At 44.2% G+C, this 26332-nt stretch overlaps 1 protein-coding gene across 3 annotated transcripts in view; it reads left to right on the forward strand.

The window, feature by feature from the left end:
* The window catches only part of GRAMD4 (GRAM domain containing 4), a 158449-nt gene that overhangs the window by 54883 nt on the left and 77234 nt on the right, over positions 1–26332 (forward strand). The window contains exons 3-4 of one of the 3 annotated variants that reach the window (XM_060244771.1): positions 3082–3084; positions 18015–18135. In XM_060244771.1, coding sequence (XP_060100754.1) covers positions 3082–3084; positions 18015–18135 — 124 coding nt within the window. Of the gene's footprint in view, positions 1–3081; positions 3085–17825; positions 17849–18014; positions 18136–26332 lie in introns of those variants that run through there. The other 2 variants (XM_060244768.1, XM_060244770.1) reach the window with 2 other exon arrangements.

Below are 26332 nucleotides of genomic sequence, written 5' to 3' on the forward strand. Positions count from 1 at the left end.
CTACAGAGGCATGGTTTCCCTGCTGACAGCTCATCTCTCCATCTCTGATCAGCTGGCTGGAGGGGGGCGGGACTTGCCCCTAAAAAGAGGAAGATCCATCTGACATGCAGCAATGTGTCTATGTCACTGCCCACATGACCCAGAATTGACATCACATCTGGGACATTGGGGCGACGCTCTGGTATTTGGGCAAAAACTTCATGGTAGAAGCCAAGTTTTCCATAAAGTTTTTGCCTAAATACCAGAGTGCTGCCCCAATGTCCTGGTCCTGGGTGTGATGACAGATGGGCAGTGATGTAGACACATTGATGTACATTAGATGGATCTCGCTACTGCTCCTGGTAAGTCCCCCTTTCCCTGCCAGTTGCTAGGAGGGACCTGGCAATCCTACTGAATGGGGCTTACTCCCAGGAAAGTGTACTTAGTGTACTGCAGATGTGTTCCTTTACATGAAACGCCAGGGAAAGAAACTTTTTGTTTCTCAGGGATCTGTATTGTTGGCTTTATCCTGTGTTATGTCGGTTTCCTTTCATATGGTATTTTAGAAGAAGGAATGTTAATCTCTACTTTAGAAATTAGTGGGGCTTAATTACAAACTGAGGTTCTCTTCCTCACACGGAATGAATGTTTCCATGCCAACCTTCTCTTTTATTGTAGAAATCAATTCATTTCTTTTTAAATTGGCCCATGTGACCCAACTAACTTTGTTTTAATCATCAGTTACAGTTGCAGATCTTTTTCATAAGCAGACATATGTTTTTCCCTCCCTTCAGATGGAAGCGGTCACTTTTTAAACGATTGGATGGATAGTTAACCCCTAGTGGTTTTGTTATCTTTGAACCATTAGTGCCATGAAGAAACCCATGGTACAAAATAACCTACTGACAAACAGGATAATTCCCTTTGCATCCTTAGTGGTGGCATGCAAGGAAAGGGAAAATGATGTCTGAATATCCTTCAAGCTTTGGCCTGTTTTTACTCCTGAACCAAGCCATTTAAAATAATTTACTGGCATCTGTCAGGAAAACAAATTCTTGCAGTTAGAAAATATTTAAGAACTTTAGATTTGCTTTTCTGTAACAAACCATGCACACTTAAGTCCACTATTCCTATTCCATTGGTGGTTCAGGATAATTGCAAGCAGGGTGTAATGATAGTGTTAGTTCTTGGACCCTTGTTTGTCTCTTAGCATTTATTGTATTTGAACATGGAGATTTTATTTAGCTGTATGGGTAATTCTGTTATCTCTCACAGATTTGTTTAATTTTTTTTAACAAGCTGTTCCACTTAGATTTTACCTCCACCAGTGTAGTTGCTATCTTATGGAGATTGCTCTCGCTGTGTAACTTCCATGGTTTATAGCACACTAGTGACACACCCACACAGACAAAAGGGCATTACAGAAACAATACATTCTTGCCTTACAGTTAGTGCACTAAGCACCAGAAAACTGCACTCTTGTTCCTATTTAACTGCAAAATTAGGTTATTAAGATTAGTTCCTGTTTCAGTTCAGATTGCCTTAGGAATTTGTGGTCTGTGTATGATCTTCTCTTGGTGTTTACATAGTTGGGGTAGCTACTCTGCAGTTTTCAACATTATACTGTATATAAGAATGGTAATGTAGAACTGTGAATTATTCTCATAAAGATGGGCATTGTTTGTTCTGGAACTGGCTTAGTATACTTTTCCCAGCTGCTCTTTGGGATCACTGGACTTCATTTATAATTCAGAACCATTTCTGCTCCATCTGTTAGGAGCTCTGTTTCTTATTTTAAAACACAGTGCAAATACATCAGCATATTTTGGAAAAGAGCACATAAAAAGCAGCGTGTTTAGACACTGGATTCAGGTTGCTGTTGACGTTGCTAGTAAAATGAAATGTTTTAGCTTTTCAGAGTTTAAGGAGAGAGATAAAGAGGACCTAGCTAACAGTGTGTAAGCAGACTCATTGCTTCACCTCTTGTGGTAGCTAATAGAAAATGGAATCTGAACAGGCTGCCTCCCTTGTTTTGAGTTGTGTTAAACTAGATCTAATCACACCATTATTCTTAGATAAGAGAGTAAACAAATTTTTTAAAGGTGACGCTGCAAATCCTTGCTTCTTAACTGTGATTCCAGTGATGGGAACATTTTGTGGTTTTGCTGCTCTTGAAATGTGCAGTTGTGACTTAGGTTTACACAAAGTGTACAATGAAACAGTGTGATACAAGAATACTGTCTCAGTTTTACACAAAAGCCCATAAGAGTTAGTAGTGCCCCTTCCCCCCACCCCACCACATAGGTCCACAAGAGCCCAAGGCACTTGTAGCTTTTGAGGCCCCTGGCCCTAGTAAAAATAACCTGAGAGTGGGTATCACATTTTAGTCTGATAGAGATGTACATAAGAACAAGTTGATTTATCAAATGCAGAAAACGTGCATAACTTTACTGGATGTTACAAATTTATATTCTAATACCAAAAAATGGTGTATGATTTCCATTAAGATAAAATGCTGGAGATCTGCACAGCTTGCTCAGTGTATTGACAAAGAGTTTCCTGATAAGCAGAAAGCTGTCTCGAGCTGAAAACTTGTCTCTTAGTTCTGTGGTTAGCGTTGTTCTCTTTAAGTGTCCTGTGGCTTATCTAGAGAAAGAACACTTAAATGCAACTCTTCACTTTTGCCGTTGGTGTGGAGTATAAATGTTACAGATAAGAACATTCCGGTGAAGTCATCAGAATTTTTCCACCTTGACATTTGCAGTTGGGTGGAAACATTCTCAGATTTTGAGATTTCACAATTTCTTAAATCCATACCGTGCCGCCCCCCCCCCCTCCCCAGCCTCATTTTCATGAAAGCTTTGCCAAATGGGTCAGATGGAAGTTCATGCAGTAATCCAGGACAAGGGACATTCCAGTCTGACCCAGCATCCTATTGAATGGTGACATCCTGGAGTTTGAAGAGCACCACATTTTGGTATATTTCATAAGCAACTTTGAACTGGGGTACCTGAGACTATTGCTGTATGAAGCCTCAACCACCAAACAGTTGTCTATTGTTTACAGTACATAGTTTTACAGACATAATATTGTGTCTCTGAGCCAGTGCAAAATGTAGGAGAACAAATGATTTAATGAAATAGAGAGCCAGTTGAGATCCCCAAGCAGGAGCTAAAACTATGGCAAAAAGAACTTCAATTTTTGTAGGCTATGAAATGCCCAAGAGTTAACAATAAAACCCTTAAAAGACCAATAAACACTGGAGGATTAGAGATTCCCAACCTCTTGCTATATTATGAGATATCTTACCTTGCTTCAATTCTACGTAGGTCCACATCTCCCATGTTAGAATGGGTCCAAATGGAACAGCAAGAAATTGCTCCTTATCATTTATTTGATTAATTTATAACAAGAAGTAAAGATATCTAGATTTCCTTTAGGGAACCACTTAAAGAGACCAAAGCTAACCCAGAACTAAGAGACAAGGTTTCAGCTCGAGACAGCTTTCTGCTTATCAGGAAACTCTTTATACACTGAGCAAGCTGTGCAGACCTCCAGCATTTTATCTTAATAGAAATCATATACAATTTTCTGGTATTAGAATATAAATCAAATATTGTCACAAATGGCTAGCTAACAAGAAACCTAGAAATTTAAGTAAAAAGACATTCAATACTATGATTAACATTTGGAACAAGTATAGAAGGCAATTAGCTCCAGACATATCTATACAGTCCTCATATAGGAATCAGGCTTGGTTCCATAAAGGAAATCTAGATATCTTCTTGTTATAAAGTGGGACTTACCCATATTATAGATTTTGTACATAAAGGCAAATTCCTTGAAAAAAGCCTGTTAGAACAAAAAACAGGATTTAAATGTGGTTGCGTTTTTTTTTTCAATTACAAAATGTATTTAATTCTCCATTAGTTCAGAACGCTTTAAGTAGACCTCTTACAGATTTTGAAAAATTGCTACATTATGTAACCTATAATAACACTAAACCCTTAACTAAAGTATAACTTTTTTTCTTAACCTAGACCAAACTTCTACTTTGCCATTAGAATGCAATCCTATAAACTTATAATGCAGTGGTCCTTACCCCCAAGCGTGCTCCATCATATAAACAGTAGCATAAGCCCGATCTGTAAAAAACAATGTGGAAAAATAGGAGATTATATCCATTGCTGGTGGTCATGCAAATATATAAAATCTTTCTGGAAACAAATAACACAACACATATTTACTATTACAAACATATCCTTACCTTTGAATCCTGAGATTCTACTCCTTGGGAAATGGTCAGATCCTACCAAAAAATAAACAAAACACAGAGAGAATACATATTTTGATATCAGCAGCACAAAAAACACTAGCAGCTAAATGGGTGGATAAAGCCCCCCCCCCCCCAAGAAGAAGATATTGGATTTATATCCCGCCCTCCACTCCGAGGAGTCTCAGAGCGGCTCACAATCTCCTTTACCTTCCTCCCCCACAACTGACACCCTGTGAGGTGGGTGGGGCTGGAGAGGGCTCTCCCAGCAGCTGCCCTTTCAAGGACAACCTCTGCCAGAGCTATGGCTGACCCAAGGCCATTCCAGCAGGTGCAAGTGGAGGAGTGGGGAATCAAACCCGGTTCTCCCAGATAAGAGTCCGCACACTTAACCACTACACCAAACTGGCTCCCCAACCATATTGGCCTGGCAACAGCGCCGTTGGGATTATTTTATAATGACCAGAATATCAGTTCAAACATGAATACCTTTAACGGAAAAATATAAATCTTTTTTTATTGCTGTCTGGTTTCCAATAATTACTTACCTTTCTGAAAATGATGTTCTCCCACGCCAATTGATATACAGACAAATGATGTATTTTTAGTTTTCTCTTTCTATGATTAGCTCCTATAGATAGTAATAGAGGTATTAAATTAGTTTAGGTTGATATGATTATTTTATATAATTCTGTGTATATTTTTTCTTTTTTTCTAACTATTTTATAATTTTACTTGGAATTTATCTTAATAATTAAAAAAAATAATAGAGGGCCAGTATGGTGTAGAGGTTCAGTACTGGACTAGGATCTGGGAGTAAGATGTGAGCTTCTTTGGGTCCCCGTTAGGGAGAGCAGCAAGGGTATAAATAAAGTGAATAAAGTCATTCCTATCAGTGTTTCTAGCTTGGGCTGGTCAGTAAAATATTGCCCTTGTACTTGTTATACAAACGTGAAAACGTCAAGGTAGCAGAGATTAACTTGGCAAATTTACCACCACTGCTTTGCCAAGTACATTAGAAGGTACGTTATAACCAAATACCAAATCTGCCCTCTCTTTTCTCAGCAATGCCATTTTTTGCCCACACTTTCTACTACTTGCTCCTTCTGTGTTATGCAGATGCCTTGTCGGTAATGTTCCTATTTGCCTTCACACTGTTGTGTTCTTGTATGAAGTAGTTACTGCAATTTCATCCCTGAAAGATTATTCATGGGCGGTCACCAATCTGGCGAGGGGAACTGCAGTAAGAAGGGGAAAATAAAACAACCCAAGAAAGGAAGTTTATCTCATCTCCGCTGTCAGAAGAGGGCCAGTTTTACCCATTTCCATTCTTTCCCACTCATAACCAATACTCCCTCTAAGCTAGGGTTGCCAAGTCCAATTCAAGAAATATCTGGGGACTTTGGGGGTGGAGCCAGGAGACATTGGGGGCGGAGCCAGGAGCAAGGGTGTGACAAGCATAATTGAACTCCAAGGGAGTTCTGGCCATCACATTTAAAGGGACAGCACACCTTTTAGAATGCCTTCCTTCCATAGAAAATAATGGATAGGGGCACCTTCTTTTGGGGCTCATAGAATTGGACCCCCTGGTCCAATCCTTTTGAAACTTGGGAGGTATTTTGGGGAGAGGCACTAGATGATATACAGAAAATTTGGCACCTCTACCTCAAAAAACAGCCCCCCCAGAGCCCCTGACACTCGCAGATCAATTCCCCATCATTCCCTATGGGAATCGTTCCTGGAGGTGCATAATGGCTGTGGGGGTGGAGCTTCCCCCGCTGGCCAGCTGGCTGGGGGAGGGGGGAAGCCTGTAAAACCAGGGGATCCCCCGCTGGGACCTGGGGATTGGGAAGCCTACTCTAAGCTGTGTAGTCTTGTGAGCAAAAATTCTACTTTGTGAGCTACTGGCATTAAAGTTGTGAGCTACTGCATCAATTAGTTTGCTCTGGGGCCATTTTCCCTGAGCGAAGACAAAAATGTGTGAGTTGGTGGCTAAAAAACTGAGTTAGCTCACACTCATTCAGCCTAGAGGGAACACTGCTCATAACTGTTTCTCCACATGGATCCCACAACTTCAGGAGTAATCTTTCTGGGTGCTGCAAGGGCCTGCTTATAAGGCGGGAAATCAGGAAAAATCCATATCACTCAGCATGCTGTCAGATGGTTGCATCTAAATTGGTGTGTGAAGTAAGTACCTTTGTCATAATTGCCAGTAGGTAATGACTTCTGTTTTACAAACATGTCTCCAGCTGTCCATCTCAAGAAACTTGGCAGGTTATGAGGTAGATGTGAAATAAGGGCACTCATTGAATTTGGCAGGCTTAGATGCTAAACTGCATGCTACTAAATGGACTAGTTTTCCAGGAGAATGGGTTTTTCAGGAAGATGCTAAAGCATCAGAACGTGATCTGATTTAGCAAGATTATTTTGAGTTAAATTTAGTAAACTTTCCCAAAGTTCTCTGTGTTAATTTTAGATTCCACTAGCGACCTGTACTTTCCCCTAAACTCACCACTTCAGAGCAGATAACTGGCACAGCTCTGGCTCCAGTTTGTTGGCAAAAAAAGTATGAATTCTGAACATGCGTGCTTGAACAGAGCTGACAGATTTTTATTTGGGTTTGGAAGACAGCTAGAAGCAAAGGCCTTGGAAAGGCTTAGGGGAAATCCTGGTGCCACATGGCAGAGCACATTTGCTAAATTTGGGATAATGAGTATTTTTGGATCCTTCAGAGTGTAATCCTAAACTGATCCTATTCCACTTTAATAAATGGTTACTAATGGATTTTTTTCTGTCATTTCAGACAGACTTGTTTTAGTAGACAGACTTGTTTTAGTAACCAGCTGCTAGTGGCAGTATAATAAAAAGTAGAGAGTCGAGACATCACCCTGCCAACAAAAGTCCGTATAGTCAAAGTGATGGTATTCCCAGTAGTAAGGTATGGCTGTGAGAGCTGGACCATAAGGAAGGCAGAGTGCAGAAGAATAGATGCTTTTGAGATGTGGTGCTGGAGAAGACTCTTGAGAGTCCCTTGGACTGCAAGAAGATCAAATCAGTCAGTCCTAAGGGAAATCAACCTAGACTGTTCACTGGAAGGTCAGATGCTGAAGCTGAAGTTCAAATACTTTGGCCACCAAATGAGAAGGGAGTACTCCCTGGAGAAGATCCTGATGCTAGGAAAGACAGAAGGCAAAAGAAGAAGGGGACGGCAAAAGATGAGATGGCTGGACAGTGTTACTGATGTAACAAACACGAATTTGAGCAGACTTTGGAAGATGGTGGAAGACAGGAGGGCCTGGCGTGACTTTGTCCATGGGTCGCAAAGAATCAGAATTGACTGTGCGACTGAACAACAACAAAAAGTGGAATTTATTTACCTGTTCATACAAACCTGCTTGCATTACATTTGCGAAGTGTACCTGAGCTGTTGTTGATGTAAACGGCTTTCTTCCGTTTTCAAACCCTTAATTGCACTTTTGAATCACTGTAATGTGTTTGAAACGCCAATAGTGCTTCCTGAAATGCCACTTCCCCCACCCTTTTTTGCCACACATGCGATCTTCCTCTGAGTTTTTTTATACGTTCTGTAGTGAGCACTACCTTGTTGAATCTGAGCACATCGGCTTTGTTATCTTTCTCTTTTGTGGACCTAAATAAAAACTTACCTTGCATTTACAACCAGTGTCCCCTCTAAGCTGAGTTAGCATGAGCTAGCTTGCAGATTTTTAGCCTCCAACTCACACATTTTTGTCTTCGCTCAGGAAGGATGACCCCCAGAGCACAATAATTTGTGCAGTAGCTCACAACTTTCATGCCAGCAGCTCACAAAGTAGAATTTTTGCTCACAAGACTTTGCAGCAGAGTCTATAGAGATTTTTCCCGAGTGACAGAGCATCCCCCTGGTGTAATAACATCTCTTCTGGGTGTTGTCATCTTGCTGGGTATTTCACGCGTGTGAGGAGGATCCCCCGCTAGGAGCCATGTAGGACTTGGCAACCCTAGTCTAGGGACCTGCCAATCAAATGTTGCCTGGAAATTAATTGCCTTGGCACCGGCCTGTCTGCTAAAAATGAACGGATAATAACACAAACTGCTAAAAAAAAGAAAAGCCATTTTGTTTTTATTTTGTGCGCAGCACCGTTTGCCAAATTAAGAATTGTCCGTTTTAAACACAATGCAGTTTGTCTGTCAATTTGTGCCCATCCCTAGTCCAGACATCTCAGTAGGACTGCTGAAGCACTAAAGTGCAAGACTGGTTCAGTGAGGTAGTGCTCACTATAGAACATTCTTTTTTAAAAAGCCTCAGATCACGTGTGTGGCACTGTTTGAAATTACCATAGCGCTTCAGAGACAGCTCATAAACAGAAGGAAATTTGCTGTGTGAAACCCCTGTCCTTACTCAGTGATGGGCCAACAAAGACAGGTTGCTTACCTGTAACTAGATTTTCGAGTGGTCATCTGTGCATTCACACTCATGGGATATAGCACCTGTGCCAATCCCCCGAATCGGTACCTAAAAAGCCCAGGATTTTTTCGCGCTCGGCACCAGTGGGCATGCACAGGCGTCCCAGTACGCATGCTCACCGGAGCCAGCACGCAGATCCCGCCAGTTCCTTCTTGACCACTGGAAGCCCCCTAATATAGGGAGACCGTCAGCAGTGGGGAAGGAGGGCAGGTAGTGTGAATGCACAGATGACCACTCGAAGATCTACAGTTACAGGTAAGCAACCTGTCTATCTTCTTCGTGGTCTCTGTGCTTCACATTCATGGGAGATTAGCAAGCAAGATATACCTATAGGTGGGAAGATGGTCAACCAGAAGAGACAGCTTGCAGCACCACAGCTCCCAGACGAGTCCTCTGCTGAGCATGCACATCCAGAGCATAGTGCTTCATGAAAGCATGCAGAGAGGACCAGGTGGCAGCCTTGCACACGTCCATCAGGGAAACGCCTTTCAGGAACGCCACCGAAGTCGCTATCGCTCTAGTAGAGTGTACACGAATGGGCCCAGGCAACGGCTTCTTTGCCAGCAAGTAGCACAGTTTAATAGTCTCAGTGAGCCACTTCGAAAGCTGTTGAGATGAAATTCTGGAACCCAACTTAGGAGCAGCAAAAGAAACAAAAAGACGCTGGTCCTGGCGAAAACTCTTAGAACGACTCAAATAAAACAGTAACACATGCTTAACGTCCAAAGTGTGCCACCGACGTTCCTCATCTTAGGAAGGTGTGGGATAAAACGTGGGTAACCAAATGTCCAATTTAAGGTGAAACTGGGAAACCACCTTAGGAAGAAAAGAAACATCGGGAGTCAACACTCCAGATTCATTAAAAATTAAATATGGGTGGTCACAACGCATAGCCATGAGTTCCCCTACACGGCGTGCCGACGTGATAGCCACCAAAAAAGCAGTCTTCCATGACAGAAGTTGAAGAGAACAGGTTGCCATTGGTTCGAAGGGACGCCGAGTCAACCTGTCCAAAACTAAAGGCAAGTCCCACAACTGTGGAGGTGATCTTGATGGAGGATGCAATCTGAGCAGTCCTTTTAGAAACCTCTTCGAATGAGGATGAGCAAAAACTGAATGCCCCTCAACAGGCTCATGGTACACTGATATTGCTGATAAATAAACTTTAACAGAAGAAAAGGAAAGTCCTGCATCCACCAAAGACAACAGAAAATCAAAAATCACCAACAGACCCACCCGTTGGGATGAGACCAAAAACTGAAGAAACTTTCCTCACTTCCTGTCATAGGAAGCACGGGTAGACAACTTTCTACTATTTAGAAAGACATGTTGGACTCTGCTGGAGAACTCACAGGGTTGATGAACCACGCTGTCAGCTTTAGATGAGGCACGTTGTGATGGAACACGTGTCTGTCCTGGGCTGGCAGAAGCTCCGGTTCTGCCGGAAACTGATAGAAACCCCCCTCGCTAATTGAAGCAAGATTGGGAACCAGATCTGCCGAGGCCACCACGATGTCACTAGAATGCATTGTGGTCTCTCCCTCGCAATTTTGTTGACAACTCTTGTCAGCAGTGGCAGAGGCGGAAACAGATATAGGAACCAATCGTTCCACAGGAACATCAGGCCGTCTCTCAATGACTCTGGATCCATGCCCCCCCTGGAACAGAACAGAGGACACTTCCAATTCCTGACTGTGGCAAACACATCCACCTGAGGATACCCCCAGAACTGAAACATGGGTTGAAGGAAGCACTACTGCATCTCCCACTCGTGCGGAGATGCTGCTCCTCTGCTCAACGAATCCACCTGCAGATTGAGCACCCCTGGAAGGTGCGCAGCCTTTACATAAATGCCATGCTCCAGGCACTCCATCCACAGTTCTATTGCTAGCGCACAGAGCCGTTGAGAGACTGTCCCACCCTGCCTGTTGACATAACAAAGGGCTGTAGTATTGTCCGTCAACAGGGCCACAGCCTTCCCTGCCACCATGGGATGGAAAGACCGAAGGGCAAAATGAATTGCCAACAGTTCCAGATAATTTATGTGGCAACGAGTCAGCTGTGGAGGCCAAGGGCCCCCCACACACAGAGAATCCATGTGAGCACCCCAGCCCCACAAAGACACATCTGTGGTGATCGTAACTGTCATCACAGGTAGATGGAAGGGAGCTCCCTGACAGATATTGTCTCTGGATTTCCTCCATTGCAGGGTCCGGAGGATTGAGGGTGGAATTGTAAACCTCTTCCGAGGTGAGTCCCGTAAAGGCTGAAACTGTCTGAGGAACCACAGTTGAAGACCTCTCATTCTCAATATTGCAAACAGCAGCACGCTTGTAGTCACCGCCATCAGCCCCAGCATCCACTGCAGCTGCTGTGCTGTGCCCCATTTTCAGCTTTGGAAAAGATGGGTAAGATTGATAATGTCTATCGTCTCTGCTGAGGCAGAACAGGGCAGTGAAGGCTTGTGTCCAGCAAGGCCCCTATAAATTGAACTGTCCATGATCGTGTAAGATGAGACTTTGTCATGTTGACTTGCAGACCTAAGGTGTGAAGAAGATGAAGAATAGTTGCAATATGGCCGGATAGACATTCTTCCAACTCCGCCACAAGGAGCTAGTCATTGATATACGGAAAGACGACTATGCCTTGAAGCCAGAGATGTGCGGTTACAACACTCATCATCTTGGTGAACACCCGTGGTGCAGGGCACAGGCCGAATGGAGGGGCTTTGTACTGAAAATGGTTGGAACCTATTGCAAAACAAAGGAAACGCCTGTACAAAGGATGGATGCTGATGTGGAAGTAGGCATCCTTGAGATCCAGCGTTGCCATCCAGTCCCCTTGGTTGATGAGGGGAAGGATTGTTTGCAGGGTGGACATCCTGAATTTCTGGCACACGATAAACTTGTTCAGATTTCGAAGGTCCATAATTGGTCTCAATCCCCCATCCTGTTTGGGAACCAGGAAATAACGAGAATAGAACACCCCCCCCCCCCGTTCTGGCCTCTACTGGGACCGGTTCTATGGCTTGTTTCTGCAAGAGGTTGCTCACCTCCGCCAGCAGAGGTGGGGAAGGGGGTGTGGTAACAATCACTGACTGAGTTGGAACCTGAACAAGTCTCTTGTATCCTTCTGCTACGATGGAAAGAGCCCCCCTTTCTGTGGAGATGGACTCCCAAGCCGGAAGATATTGATGGAGGCGGATATATGACGAAAGAGGGGCGGCAGTGCGTGCTACAGAAAAGTCAAAGGCCCTACTTCTGTGGGTGGGCACCCTTAGATTTGCCGGTGGTTTGAGATGCTGAAGCAAATCTGTTCTTATTATTTCCCCTATAGGGAGACCTACTCTCTGGTTGTGAAGAGCGAGGTCTCCAAGGCTGGTCAGGGGAGAATTTCTGGTAGGGCCTCTTGGGCCAAGATTTATGCCATTGCTTAGACTTGTCAGCCCTAGAGGAAGCCGGGACACCCAGGTTTCTTGAGGTCTTTATGTTTTTGTCCATCAAAGGACCCTGTCTGTGGTTGAACTGAAAAGACCGTCACCCTCGAAAGGTAGGTCTTCAACATAGGTTCTGGTGTCAGGCTGAAGAGCTGTAGACCTTAGCCAAGAGTGACGACACAGGGAAATGGCAGAAGTGATGATTTTGGCCGATACATCCACCATGTGCTTTGCTGCAGCCAGTTGTTGCTTAGCCACAGCAAAGCCCTCCTATTGCAGCTTCTTAAACGAAGATCGCTTCTCCTTGCTCAAGGAAGACAAAAGCGATATGAGTTGCTCCCAAATAGAGTATTGGTAGCGAGCCATGCACGCAGCATAGTTGGAGACCTTTACTCCCAATGCTCCAGCTGAATAGAATTTTCTGCCTGCATTGTCTAATTTCTTGCCCTCTTTGTCAGGTGGAGAAGAATGGGTCTTTCGCGCCTTAGAGGATGAGTAGACCACCACTGAGTTGGGCTTGGGGTGGGCGAGCAAAAACTCAGCACCAGCCTCCTGTACCCGATACATATGGTCCAGTCTCCGCGTAGAGATCGGTGTAGATGCCGGCTTTGCCCAGGGCTCCTTCACTGCCTGCAGGATAACTTTGGTTACTGGAAGGGCCACAGCCGTCGATGTGTCTCTCTGCATTATATTGAAGATGGTGTCATTGATGACTGGCTGTGGTTGAACCACTGCGAGGGAGAGGGAGTGTGCCATCCGCTTCACCAGGTCCCCATAAGACTTCAGATCTTCCGATGGAGATATGGGAAGGTCCTCAGCAATATGCGACTCTGATGAACGTTCCACTTTCCTGTCAGGATCATTGGTACCGACCTCAGAGCCCGATGACGAGGAGTCTCTTCTCATCGAGTGCTCAGAAAGTATCGGGGTTGAAGCTCGCTCAGGTGACCGCAGCAACACCGACGAGCGTGCTTGCACTTCCTCCACCTGCTCTCTGCATCGCTGAGGAGGGATCGATGCTGATGCACGATGCATGGAGTGATGCGAAACCCTCGAGAGATGCGAGGCTCCTGACCACTGATCCCATTCGGGGAAGTCACGTGTAGGGTACCACTGGTATGGCGTGTACGGGTAACCATAGGAACAAGGCCACTGACATTGATCCCACGGCAGAGGTGGCTGGAAATGTTGAACCATAGCAGCCGGTTCAAGCTCTCTCCGTCCCATAGTCAGTGGAAGAGGTGCCAGGGGTTCGTTCGGCGCCGAAGCCTCGATCTCCGATGCCGAACCACTGTCACTCCGACAACGCGATCCCAATCTCGATGAATGGGTGTGCTGGGTCAGGTATATTTCCTACTCAGATCCCTACAGATGGATCGGCTGCGAACCTCTGCTTCTTGACACTGAGGGACTCCGCAGGCGCAGAGATGCCAGGATCTTCTGGGGTGGAGCAGCTTGCATCGATACCGAAGCATCCCGAGAAGAAGTGCGAGAAAGTCTGTTCTTCCACTTCTCCTTTGACTTAGACTTCTTTGGGAGGGATGATCGGGTCCCCGAATCGTCCCAACGTTTCTTGGCTGGAGTCACCACTAACCCTTCAGAGGGTCGTTTTGTGGGTCGGCCTTGCTCGGTCAGCATATCAGTCTGATGATGGACCGATGGATGTAACTGTCAGGGCCTGGGTGGCTTCCCCCATCGATACCGACGGGCCCGTTGCCATTTTCGGTGGACGAAGAGCTGATTCTACGAGTGCCGCTGATAGCCTTGCCGCCTGGTTTTTGCGGGTTTGCTTCGAGAAACTCAAGAAATGCGGGCACGAATCGACTCGGTGTCCCTCGCCCAGACACAATAAGCAGAGGGAGTGACCGTCAGGAGGTGCAATTTTGCTACCACACTTGCGGCAACATTTTAAACCCCCCCAACGCCTTTCCATAGGCACCAGAACCCACACAGAACGATTTCTGAGGGAATGGGGGGAAAATAAAGCCCCGAAGGGCAAGTCCAACAACAGTCTTTTTTGTTTTTGTTTTGTTTTAAACAACAATAACTAACTATAACGCTTAACTACTAACTAAGAAAACAACAAACGGGCTATATTTATTTATTATTTATTACATTAAACTTCTATCCCGCCCTCTCCACAAGCAGACTCGGGGCGGCTCACAACATTCATTTACACAAATTAAGAACAGCAAGTCAATAAAATCTATAAAACAGTAATACAATTAAAAAATTTTTAAAAACTATTTTATGGTGCGGTATCATTACTATATTGGCGGTTCTGCTTTCCAGACGGTGATCACCGAGTACTCTACTGATGTCTGGTGGCGGCTCTCTCTCGGTTTAAACATCAAAGGCCTGTCGAAACAATTCGGTCTTACAGGCCCTGCGGAACGTAGGAAGGTCCCGCAGGGCCCTTATGGCCTCCGGGAGAGCATTCCATAATTCTGCCACCAAAATATAATAATGAGAAAATCCAAAAAATTACCAATACCGACGGGAGCAATCGAAAGGAGATCCTATCAACGTGGTGGTCAAAAAGGAACTGGCGGGATCTGCGCACTGGCTCTGGTGAGCATGCGTACTGGGATGCCTGCGCATGCCCATTGGTGCCGAGCGCAAAAAAATCCCAGGCTTTTTAGATACCGATTCGGGGGATCGGCGCAGGCGCTACATCCCATGAGTGTGAAGCACAGAGACCACGAAGAAGATTGAATAACATCCGGTTCAGAATAGTAATGTGAAAAGGCTCCAGGTCTGTTCAGTGGGGCTAACTCCCTGGAAAGTGTTCTTAGAATTGCACTGTTAGAATACCTGACTCCTACTGAGTTATCTTGGAAGTGTTTGGAGACTCAATGAGGAAAAGTTGTTTTGGAATCTAAAAAATGCCTGTTTCTATTTGCTGGGCAACTTCATTAATGTTTGTGGGAGTCCCTTCAGTAAGGGCAACAATATGCTTTATGGTAGCATGTGGCTGTTGGTTTGTATTTCTTCAGTTTTTATTCTTCCTCCACCACCACCACCACCCTCCCCCAGGCTTGATGTCTGTTAATGAGTTCTGTACAGCCCCATAGGTAGGAGCCAAGGGGGGGGGGGAGCCATTTAAATTGCGTAGGAGGCCGGTGAATGCTCTTTCCACTTCTCCTACATGATATGGAGCCCACTGATCAGCTGATTCGTGGGCCCTTTAAATGGGAGAGGTAGTGGCTGTCCTGGGTGTCTCCCTGTGCAATTTAAATCACACAGGAAGGAGAGGGGCAGCCCTGGGAAGGGGGTGTGAGGGGCCCCAAAATCTATCAGGGGGCCTGGGCCCCTGGTTAGCTATGGGTCTGGTTCTATGCATGTTAATTTCTGGTGCAGAGTGCGCTTCCTTTTCCACTAAAATTTGTGCATGCTCAGGGGCTCACAGAGAAACACTGCTCTTCTGCAAATGGAAGTTCGAGAGGAACTCTATCATTAAGCACTCTTCCTCTCTCTGGAGGCTTTTGAACTCATTCATGGAATCAAAGCCTGTATTGTGATTTTACATGAGTTTTAACCCTTTAAAAAAACATAATTAGCTTTCCTGTGGCATAGCAGTAGGCTGTAAATTAGGTGATTCTGTTCAATTTCAGAGCACTTTAGTTCATTGGGACAGGTTTGATGGTGTTTCACATTCTGCCCTCTCATCTACAATATGGTGGCGACCCTCTAGGGCAAGGGTATGTAACTAATTTGTTACGGGGGCCGGATCTGACATAAATGAGACCTTGCTGGGCCAGGCCATGTGGGGTTGGGCCATGTATGTACCTATTTAAGATTAGGTAGCAGAGATATAAACTTTATAAAGGATTCAGGCAAACACAATTAAATTTTTTTTTTTTAAAAACTTAAACTAAAATATGCATAAAACATTAGCACCTGTTGGCCTTAAAGGTACTTTCTTTGTATTGCTCCCATGGGAGCCAGGGAACTGGGCAAAGAAAGCTGCGGCTCTTTCCTTCCTTCCTCAGGGGACCAGGAAGGGGAAGAGCCTCAGCCGATAGAAGGAAGAGAGACTTGGCTCAGTAGCTCTGCTGTGTGATTGAGAGAGCCTGGCAAAGCAAGCTCCCCCTCCCCCCTTCCTCTCCAATGGAGGAGCCTCAGCCAATGCAGAAAATAGAGGCTTTGCTCTGTTCCATGGGACTGAGCAAGCCTGGCAAAGCAAGCTGTGATGCAGCAGGAAGCAAGAGAAAGGGAGAAGGAAGCAGATGACAGTCAGTTGCTCGGAGGCTTGATAGGAGCCCTCTGGGGGTCTGATTTGGCACCCAGACTGCATGTTTGACACCCCGGTTCTAGGTTTTCGCGAACAGAGACAAACAGAGGTAGTTTGCCATTGATTGCCTCTGCGTAGAGACCCTGGACTTCCTTGGTGGACTCCCATCCAAGTACTAACCAAGGGTTGATCCTGCTTAGCTTCCAAGATCTGATGAGATCAGGCTGGCTTTGCCCATCAAGGTCAGGGCCATCTACAATATGCGGAAGTAATACCGATCTTGTTTTTGTGACTGTTGTGCAAGGGAATGAGGGATGCATTTGAACCACTGATCGCACTTCTGAATAAAGCAGTTTCTTCTAACAAATTCATTGTTAAGTATAGATATTTCACGGGGTCTTTTCTTAGTGATCGCTCTAGGGTTTTTAAAAAAGCTGTTATGAAAAGCAATAATGAATGCCTTGGAAGTACAAAAACTTCAAGCAAAATATTTTGGTTTTAACAGTATATATTTCTGTAGGGTCTGTTTACCCATGCAGGAGTTTCCAGCGGCAGTGAGGTAGTAGAATGGAGGGCACCACTTCAGAGTAGGAGGGGGAGGATCAGTTTTTAAATTCTCTCCTACTGGAGAATTTCCTGCTAACAAAAAATGGGGGGTGGGGGGTGGGAGCAAGCAAAGAACCTTTCTTCCTGGCATGCTCGTTGTTGATTTGCATGTAGGTTTTTTCCTTCTTTTTTTTCATACAAAGGAACGTCCAATTTGGGATTTTCTACCTGGCACATGTACCTCTGATTGCGCAGGCGCGCGTATTCCTTTGTTGCTCTTCTTGTGTCACTTGTGTGTAGACTGCTCTCTCCTTTTTAGCAGTTGTGCTGTCTCAGTTCTTCTGGCAGTTCCTTATTTAATCTGTCCTCTGGGTATGCGTTTGTTTCTGCATAGACGGAAATTGGTTGTGTCCAGGGTGAGATGGGGGGGGGGGGCAGGAATACTTGGTGTGAGAATTTGTTGCTCAGCAAGGTTTCCCCCTGCATTCTGAGCACAGGTGCTCTTGCCCATTGTCTACCAGAGCCTGAAGACTGCAGTCTCTCTCCGCCCCCTCTTTCCTTTTGTTATGCTCTGCTGCACAATGCATTTGCATATACACAAGGAGGGATTTATGCAGTGTCCGACATTGTTCAGCCAGTCTATTTGTGTGTTGCTTAACGATTGCTTAAAGATTAGCTTCAAAATAATTGGGCTTTTTTTTCCTCCAGATGTCCCTTACTCAAGATGTGTTTTCCACTTGTAGAAGGGAGTAGGGATAGTATTTTTTTTTTTTTTTTTGCTGCAGAACTCCCAAAATTTCCCCTCTGGCTCTTGGAGGTCTGAGCAAGCGCAGTGGTGTAAGCCTCTTGTTGGGGAGACTGCTTTTATGACTAGCTGCTGTTGATTCATTTCAGCTAGCTAATGCTGAGTAAGAGGTTTGTAGCTGGGACTGCGCATGACCTCAAATATATCTGTGTCTTATGCACAGTTGCATTATTTTTCTTCTGAGGTATATATAACTGACACCCTCCTATGAGAGAGGCTGCCTTCTCAGCTACCAATGTCATTGTTCTTTCTCTCCATCCCCCCCACCCCAAATAGGCTGGCCCCGGGACTATCAACATGGCTTCAGGAGTTCAAGATTATAATCGAACGGAGTCTGATAGATTAAATGAGATCAAAGGCCATCTTGAAATTGCCTTGCTGGAAAAACACTTTTTGCGTAAGTACAGAGGATTTTTTTTTTTTTTACACTGAATTGGATTGCTTTGTGTGTGTGTACAGGAAAGAGAGTTCTACAACGTTACCTAATCTTATCATAAGCTGTTTGTAATGTATTAGCCCCATTTGGTATGATTCACTCATTTTGTAATTGGCAAACTGTAAGAGTTTCCACATTGCAATTTGATATCATAATGTCAAAGTGATTTAGAAATGGGGGTGGGGAAGAGGCAGGAGGTGGAGCTTTTTAAATTGTCTGCTTGTGCAGTTGATGGATTGTGTCAAACGGCACACACCGGAGCTTTATTTTCAGTACGCCAACCAGATGCAGTGTGGTAACCCCAAAGCTTTTTAACTTTTGAAGAGGAGGCACTTTTCAGGTGCCAGCACTGGGCATGTTCCTTTTGGGAATCTAATAGTGTAAGTGGTGTGGTTAAGCCATGTGCATTACCTAGTTTTGTTTATGTTCATGATTTATAGACAATGTGTCGTGTGGGTAAGAGCGTGTGCTTGCAAATATGTGCATTGCATTTCTAACACGCACCCCCTTCTCTTCGTCACTGTGCACAATAGCTTCATGTATTTTAATGTACAGATTGAAAAACTAAAATTGTTTTTTTTAAAAAAAAAAAAACCAGCTACAGTACTTTTACCAAAACATGCTTGTTTGAGCTTCAGACAGACGCTCTATCGTATGTGCATGTGAGAATAAACAAGTCATAAAAACCTAGAGATTTATAATCACAGTCTTCTTATAGCACAGTCCCATCTATGTTAACTTGGAAGAAGCTTTGTAGGTGTTTTCATTCTGCTCGGCCACTGGCTTGGAGAAACATAAGCATTATTGCTAGATGTAATTTGATTGGAATTTATATGTGATTGTATGTAGCTATCTTATCCAAATCTCAAACAAAAGTTATAAAACAATGTGAAAGCTTTTGAGTTCTCCATGGCCGAGGACCTGCCTACCTTAGGGACCACCTCTCTCCACATGTTCCCCAAAGAGCACTAAGATCTAGCTCCCAAAACCTTTTAAGGATCCCTGGACCAAAGGAGGCCAAACTGAAAGTAAGGAGGGAGCAGGCCTTCTCTATAATGGCCCCCCACTGGTGGAATCAACTACCGGAGGAAGTGCGAGCCCTGCGGGACTTTAATCAGTTCCGCAGGGCTTGCAAAACCACCCTCTTTCTGCAAGCTTATAAGGAACCCTGAAAGCGATATCCAGCCATCGGAATACATCTACTGAAAATAGCACCTTAATTTATTGTAGCTTTAAATTTTTATGTAACTGTTTTTAAATGTATTTATTAACTGTATTTTAAAATTGTTTTATACAAATCATGGTGTAGACCATGTCCTGTCAGCCGCCCTGAGCCTGATTCGGCGGGGAGGGTGGGATACAAATAAAATTTATTATTATTATTATTATTATTATTATTATTATTATTATTATTATTATTATTATTATTTTATGGGGATGGATTTGTAGAAATAATAATAATAAACAAAAACGGTGGGGGAGACCTTTTAGGCTATGATCTTACACATTTCAGTCTACTTTTTTTTTTAAAAAAAAAATCATGCTGATTAAGAGTTTTGGAGACCTTGAAAATTTTTGCAACTGTTTTGTGAAATTTTGGTTGGTCCTAATAAAAGTTATTTTCTGTTTGGATTTTTATATGGACCAATAAAGCCATCTGAAATTTCTGTCACTTTTGGAATGGCTGATTTTAGGATTTCTTTGACTGCGTGCTGATGTTCTGCGTTAGGATTGCGCTTATGGTGGTTTTTTGGGCCCTCTTGAAAACACAAAGATCCTGCCTCCCACGGAACGTTGGTTCTGTAGCCTAGAGGCCATGGCAGAGAAAGCCCAATCAGAACTGTGCATCAGCCTTCCTTAAAAGGCACATTATTCCCTACAGATCTCACAGATTTTTCCCCCTACAACTTTGCCCTCTGCATAATAGCCATGGGATCTTGGTCACTGCCAGGATAAGAGCGTGTTGCCTAATTGATGTGGTAGATGAGCACATCAGGGACTGAAAGGGCAGAGTCTCTTCTCATCCCTCAGTGTACATAGTCCATATGACAGCATTGACATATTGAGTCACACTGAGATTATAATCAGTGCAAAGAGAGAGATCCTGGTTTAATTCAGATTTGATTCTCTAGATTTTGGAGTTGTTCTCAGGGTACAGTTGGAGGGCGTGTGATATAGCCATCTTGCAAGTCTAGTCTGGCCATGTCTGGATGGGAGACCTTTTGAGCACCTTACATGCCTGCCTTGAATTCCATCGTAAAAGTACAACAGACTATAAATGCAGTAAAACAAATAAACCCACACACACTTCCTCCAGTACTAAGCAGGCCTCCAGTTAAGATCTGTTTCAAGCCCTGTTCTCTTCAGAGGTGAGGCAACAAGAAACAGAGCCCTTGCTTTGGTGGCATGTTGTCTTTGGAACATCCTCCCCTTTGAGACTTGCTGGGGGCTCACTTTACTGTCTTTCAGGCATCAGGCCAAAACAAACCTTTTTACCAAACTTTATTTTTCCAGCTTTTTTAGTCTGAGGTCTGTTTTATGGATAGTTTTATGTCATTTACATCCAGCGGCTTGTCGTTCTTGCACTGTTAACTTCTTATTTTAATTGTAAACTGCCTCAAACAGGACTCTGATGAGGTGGCATAGAAATAAGAACATAAGAGAAGCCATGTTGGATCAGGCCAACGGCCCATCCAGTCCAACACTCTGTGTCACACAGTGGCAAAAATTTTTATACATACACACACACTGTGGCTAATAGCCACTGATGGACCTCTGCTCCATATTGTTATCTAAACCCCTCTTGAAGGTGGCTATACTTGTGGCCGCCACCACCTCCTGTGGCAGTGAATTCCACATGTTAATCACCCTTTGGGTGAAGAAGTACTTCCTTTTATCCGTTTTAACCTGTCTGCTCAGCAATTTCATTGAATGCCCACGAGTTCTTGTATTGTGAGAAAGGGAGAAAAGTACCTCTTTCTCTACTTTCTCCATCCCATGCATTATCTTGTAAACCTCTATCACGTCACCCCACAGTCGACATTTCTCCAAGCTAAAGAGCCCTAAGCGTTTCAACCTTTCTTCATAGGGAAAGTGTTCCAGCCCTTTAATCATTCTAGTTGCCCTTCTCTGGATTTTCTCCAATGCTATAATATCCTGTTTGAGGTGCGGCGACCAGAATTGCACACAGTACTTCAAATGAGACCGCACCATCGATTTATACAGGGGCATAAATCTTTTTAATCAATCTATTGGTAATTTGGGAGTGAGGTTCGAGTTGCCAGTCTATGCTTGGGCTCAAATCCTGGAGAGTGGCCACAAAGCAGCTGGATCTGCATGCGCAGAGCCCTAAATCCTGCAGATTGGGAATGGTGAGAGAGGACTGAATTTATTCCCCAGTTGACCTTCCTGAACAGTGGGTTAGCGGGATTTAAAGAGTTTTAGAAAAGGTTCCGTGTGTCCAGCTTGGCCTGGGAAAGGAAACTCTAAGTATGATACTGACTTGTTTATAGATTCCTGAGTTATATGCATTTTGTGTGCAGAAGTCAGTTTGCATATGCATGTGGGACACCACCTAACAGGACTGGGGGTTTACCATTAGTACAAAAAGCTGTCATGTGGTGCCTTTTCCTTCTGGTTGTAATATGTAGCACAGAACTGAACAAACCAAGGCCTGATACCTCTAGGGTAGACGACTGGTTGAACAAACCAAGTGATAGTATTCTGATATTCTGCCCCCCCCCCCCCCCAGTCTTTTCCCCTTCTTTGGAAATTATCTGCTTGCTTTTGAATTAGTTGCACTGGTTCCTTAGTTGTGGTAAAGTGTCATGGGTACTGGGGACCCTGCAGAAGAAGCTGAGCCTGCAGAAGAAACTGTGCCCCTGCCACCTGCACCAGTGCCCCTGCCTCCTGCTGGAGAAGATCCAAGCCCCCCTGCCTCGCCCTCTCGGGTGGCTCGTGTGCGTGACCGCCTTCGTCAGGACCTCAGGGATCGGAGGAGGGCGGCACACTCACGAGCAAGACGCTCCCTGAGCCCTGAGTTTTGAAAGGATTCTGGCCCTTCTAGGAGTGAGGATGCTTGAGTCTCAGCAGGATCCTGGCTGCCTCTCTGAGCCAGCAATTAGCCCAAATGGGCAACAGACAGCAGAGGGCTATATAGCTGTGGGCTTTGGGAGGAGGCTTTGTGGAAGCAACTAGTCACTTACCTGACGTTCTAGTATCCACTTTGGCTTTTGACTTTGACTTTGGCTTCTGGACCCCCTGACTTTGGCTTTGACTTCTGGACCCCCTGACTTAAGCTTCTGAACCTCTGACCTGCAATACCTGGACTGTGATTCGGTTTTGGCGCCTTGGACCCTCTTTGCTCACCAGCTACAGACTTTGGACTGCCCCTGGATTTTGCCTGACCCGGCCCCAGCCGGTGACATAAAGAAGTTTCTTATGTCTCACTCAGCAGGGGCCCTCTTGCACCTAAATTTATAGAGTCCTGATATGTATGCTAAAGGTTCCCCCCTGCCTCTGTCTGCGGGATATGTACTAGAATTCTTTTCCCCGGTCCATTCTGAAAATAGGAGACAGGGCTGATTTCACATATTACAGTGTCATTCTGGACATTATGTATTTGGTGTTTTCCAGGCAAACATGAACCTGATTTAGATTGGGACCATGATGCACTGAGAGAGGAGGATTCAGTGTATCCCCCCTCCGTGTCATTTTTTCCCCAACCTGAAACAGTCCTTAGGAGGTACTCTTTGCCCAATTGGAGAAACTTGTGAAAGCCTTCAGTACAAATAGGTTTCCCCAGTCAGGCAAATATCAGCTCCTTGGGGGCCGTCCCAGGTCAGGAAGTAGACGGGGAAAGCTTTAGCTCCTTATCCCCATGATTCATGGTCTCAATCTGAATTAGGCATGTGTAGGAATTAGGTTCCAAGTGTTGAACTCCCAGGGACATGTCTGTCAATAGGACCTCTGGCAAAACCATGAGGGACACAGGGACCTTGTAATGGGTCCAGATATTGGTTTGGCACTTGGGCAGCCTCAGTTTTTCAGAAACCAGTGGGAGAATGTGTCAGTTTCCCAGAACACACTGTGGCTTATTTTAAGAGTCGCCATATTTTCCTGTAAAAGCCTTTCTGGGGGAGGCTTCATTGTGCATCTGAATGTGCGTGCATCTCGAAGTTTGACACCATCTCCCAAGGAATTAACAAGAACTTGGTGTTCCTCAGGTGTTACCAGAGAGGGTGACTTAAGGTCTTTGTAACATGTGAACTGAGCCCTATGTCTTTCTGGTGTGCAAGGTTCAGGATGGACTGGGGAAGTGAGCCAGTTTGGCAAACCTGGTAAGTTATGTTATCAGCAATTACTGCTACTGTGAACAGCCTCTGTGCTTTTCTGAATTGTAAAGCATTCATCTTTCCCTGCATTTCATGTTCCCTTTCTTTCTTATGTCCTTTTTGTACATCTGTGTCTGCCTTGACCAAGTAGTCCATGAAAGCGTATGCTAAATTAAGAATTTGTTAGTCTCTACAGTGCCACAAAGCTTCTGCTTATTTTTTTTCCTGCAGCAGCCTAACAAGGCTACCAGTCCTGAGATTCAGTAGACCAGTATGTGTATACTGTTCACTGTTGCTCACTCCTATTGACCTTTTATATGTAAGTGCTAAGGAACTGACAATTTCCATCTGTGGAGCCAGGTGCCTGATTCAGAAACATTTCAGTAATACCTGATTTTGGCAAATCTATCAGGAAAGATTACTTGGATTCTTCCACATGTTGGATATCGCACTGCGCTATAGCAATTGTTTGCAACTGGAACATTTTGCCATGCAAGGAAATCTGCTGGGAATGACTGCTAATAGCACAACAACAGTGCCGTATCCAATGATGTGTGGATTCAGGTCTGATGAGCTGCCCTCTTAGCAATGCATTAAATAGTTTTCTTCAAATACAGGAGGAATAGTGTTCTTCCATGCCTGCTGAAGGGGAACAGGGAGAGACTCGATTCTCCTGCCTCAGACAAAATATCCCATGACCTCTTATTTATCACAAGTCTTGTGCATGGGTTCTGATATTTGGCACGCCAGATAACTAGAGGTGTTCAAATGTATTACCAGTTGTGGAACAAAGTGAAACTGAGCCAGGAGACTAATTTATTTGTAACCTTAATTAAATTACTATAAACACTTTTGCTTCTCTTCAGGCTGCAGCACAAAAATGAAGTAATCTGTGTAGCACATATACATTCAGGAAAACGTCATGCTTTATCAGTGTCCATTTAAAGGTACAGTAATGTTAATAGGTTATACAAATTTCACTGATAACAAAAACCACAATGCAAGTGGTAAAAATCAATTTCACACAATAGTCCTCATATGGATCCTAGGACATCAGTATCACAGTTGTCAAGAACAAACTTGTAAAGTAGTCCTCCCAGAGCGTCAGTCAGTGGAGGAAAAAAGCCTCAGACGGAACGGAGACCGGTTTTGGCAGCACGCCTTTGTCAATCACACATCTCTTAGCATTTTACTGCTTAGCGGCTCCTCCTAAAACATGATATTTTAATAAGTGGGGACTCCAGTCTAATTATTTCTGCTATTGAACTTGCATCAAAGTTTCTCAGCTGGAAATGTCCAGCTGAGAAACTTTGAGAGGGACTAAGAGAGGGAGGAGGAGGGAGGAGCAGCCTCAGCCAATAAGGGAGCATGACTCTATAGCTCTGCTGGGTGATTAAGTTTGCCAGGCTCAATTAATCACCCTGCAGAGCTACTGAGACAAGCCTCTCTTCCTTCTAATGAATGGCTGAGGCTCCTCCTCCCCCTCTTTGTTGTGCCCCCAGGGAAGGAAAGAAAGAGCCAGAGCTTCCGTTGCCCAGTCCCCACCATCAGGAGAGCTACAAAGAGTGCTTTTAAGACTAGCAACTTTTTAGTGAAGGTATGAGCTTTTTGCCTTGCTACAGAGAGAGAGAGAGAGAGAGATTTGGTGGGCTTGTTATGGGTGTAACTGGGTTCCTCTCCTCTTTTTCACTGTACTCATGCCCTCCAGTCTTGTTCAATAGGAAAGCTGTGAACTATTTAGAAAAGAAATATCAGCATTAGACTGAGAGTGTGTTCCACCCCAATTTTACCCAACAACTTTTCCTTAATTTCACATCTTCCTTTGATTGGGGGTCTTGAATTTAGACTTCCCAGATAACAGGCTGACACTGACCACTGTACATGGCTGTCTCTCTGTTCTTGTAGTTGTTTTTTGGGGGGAAGTTGTATTTTTTTTTAGTTGTAGTCATTTTCCTGGGGAAAATTATACTTTTGTAGACAAGCACATAGCCCTCAGTCTTCGCCTTGGTGCCTTCACATGTTCTTGACTAGTACGTGAAGCAACTTCCTCACAGTGCCCAGCTGCTTCATGTTCCTCTGGTTCCTAGGCTCAAAACATTGACCATGAGATGTTCTGTAATCAATGTCAATGAATCAAAAGTAAGTTTGCAACTTACAGATGCGCACACCTGAACAGCACATAGTCAAGACTGGTACAGCACAAACATTGTCTGCAGTTTTTGATGCAAGAATTCATAGCAAGAGGTGACATTTATCAGAGACTAAAACGAAATATTCCAAGCTTGCTAATATTTTAAGCGTGTTTTATTTTAAGTAAAAAAAACCCCTTTTAATTGTGTGTCTGTGCCCTTTATAAAGTTTATATGTCCGCTGCCTGGTATTACATTTTATGATACTCATGGCCCAACCCGACAAAGTCTCATTTATGTCAAATCCAGCCCTCATAATAAATGAGTTCGACACCCCTGCTCTAGTTGTCACTTTCTCTTCAGGCTGCAGCAAAGAAAGCTTTTTTTCTTTTGTGATATAACATGAATGTTAAGAGGTGGGATTAATCCTGTCAGCAAAAAATGGCAGAGTGATGCTGGGTTGCAAATGTGAAAAGTTTGGGAGTTCATTAACACAGTTTTAGATTTTAATAAGAAAAAAATGTAAATAGTCCTGGCGATGAGGTCATAATATGGGTTAATTGCTGGCTGAAAAGGTGAAGAAAAGGAAGGCTGGTGTTGTATTGAGTTGGGTGGGAATTGGCGTCAGTTGCTGGTTGGATTTTCAGTAACTTCATTCATAATGGAGAGGAAGCAAGCAGCGTGTTAATAAGGCTT

The sequence above is a fragment of the Heteronotia binoei genome, chromosome 8 (assembly GCF_032191835.1).
Source record: "Heteronotia binoei isolate CCM8104 ecotype False Entrance Well chromosome 8, APGP_CSIRO_Hbin_v1, whole genome shotgun sequence".
NCBI lineage: Eukaryota > Metazoa > Chordata > Lepidosauria > Squamata > Gekkonidae > Heteronotia > Heteronotia binoei.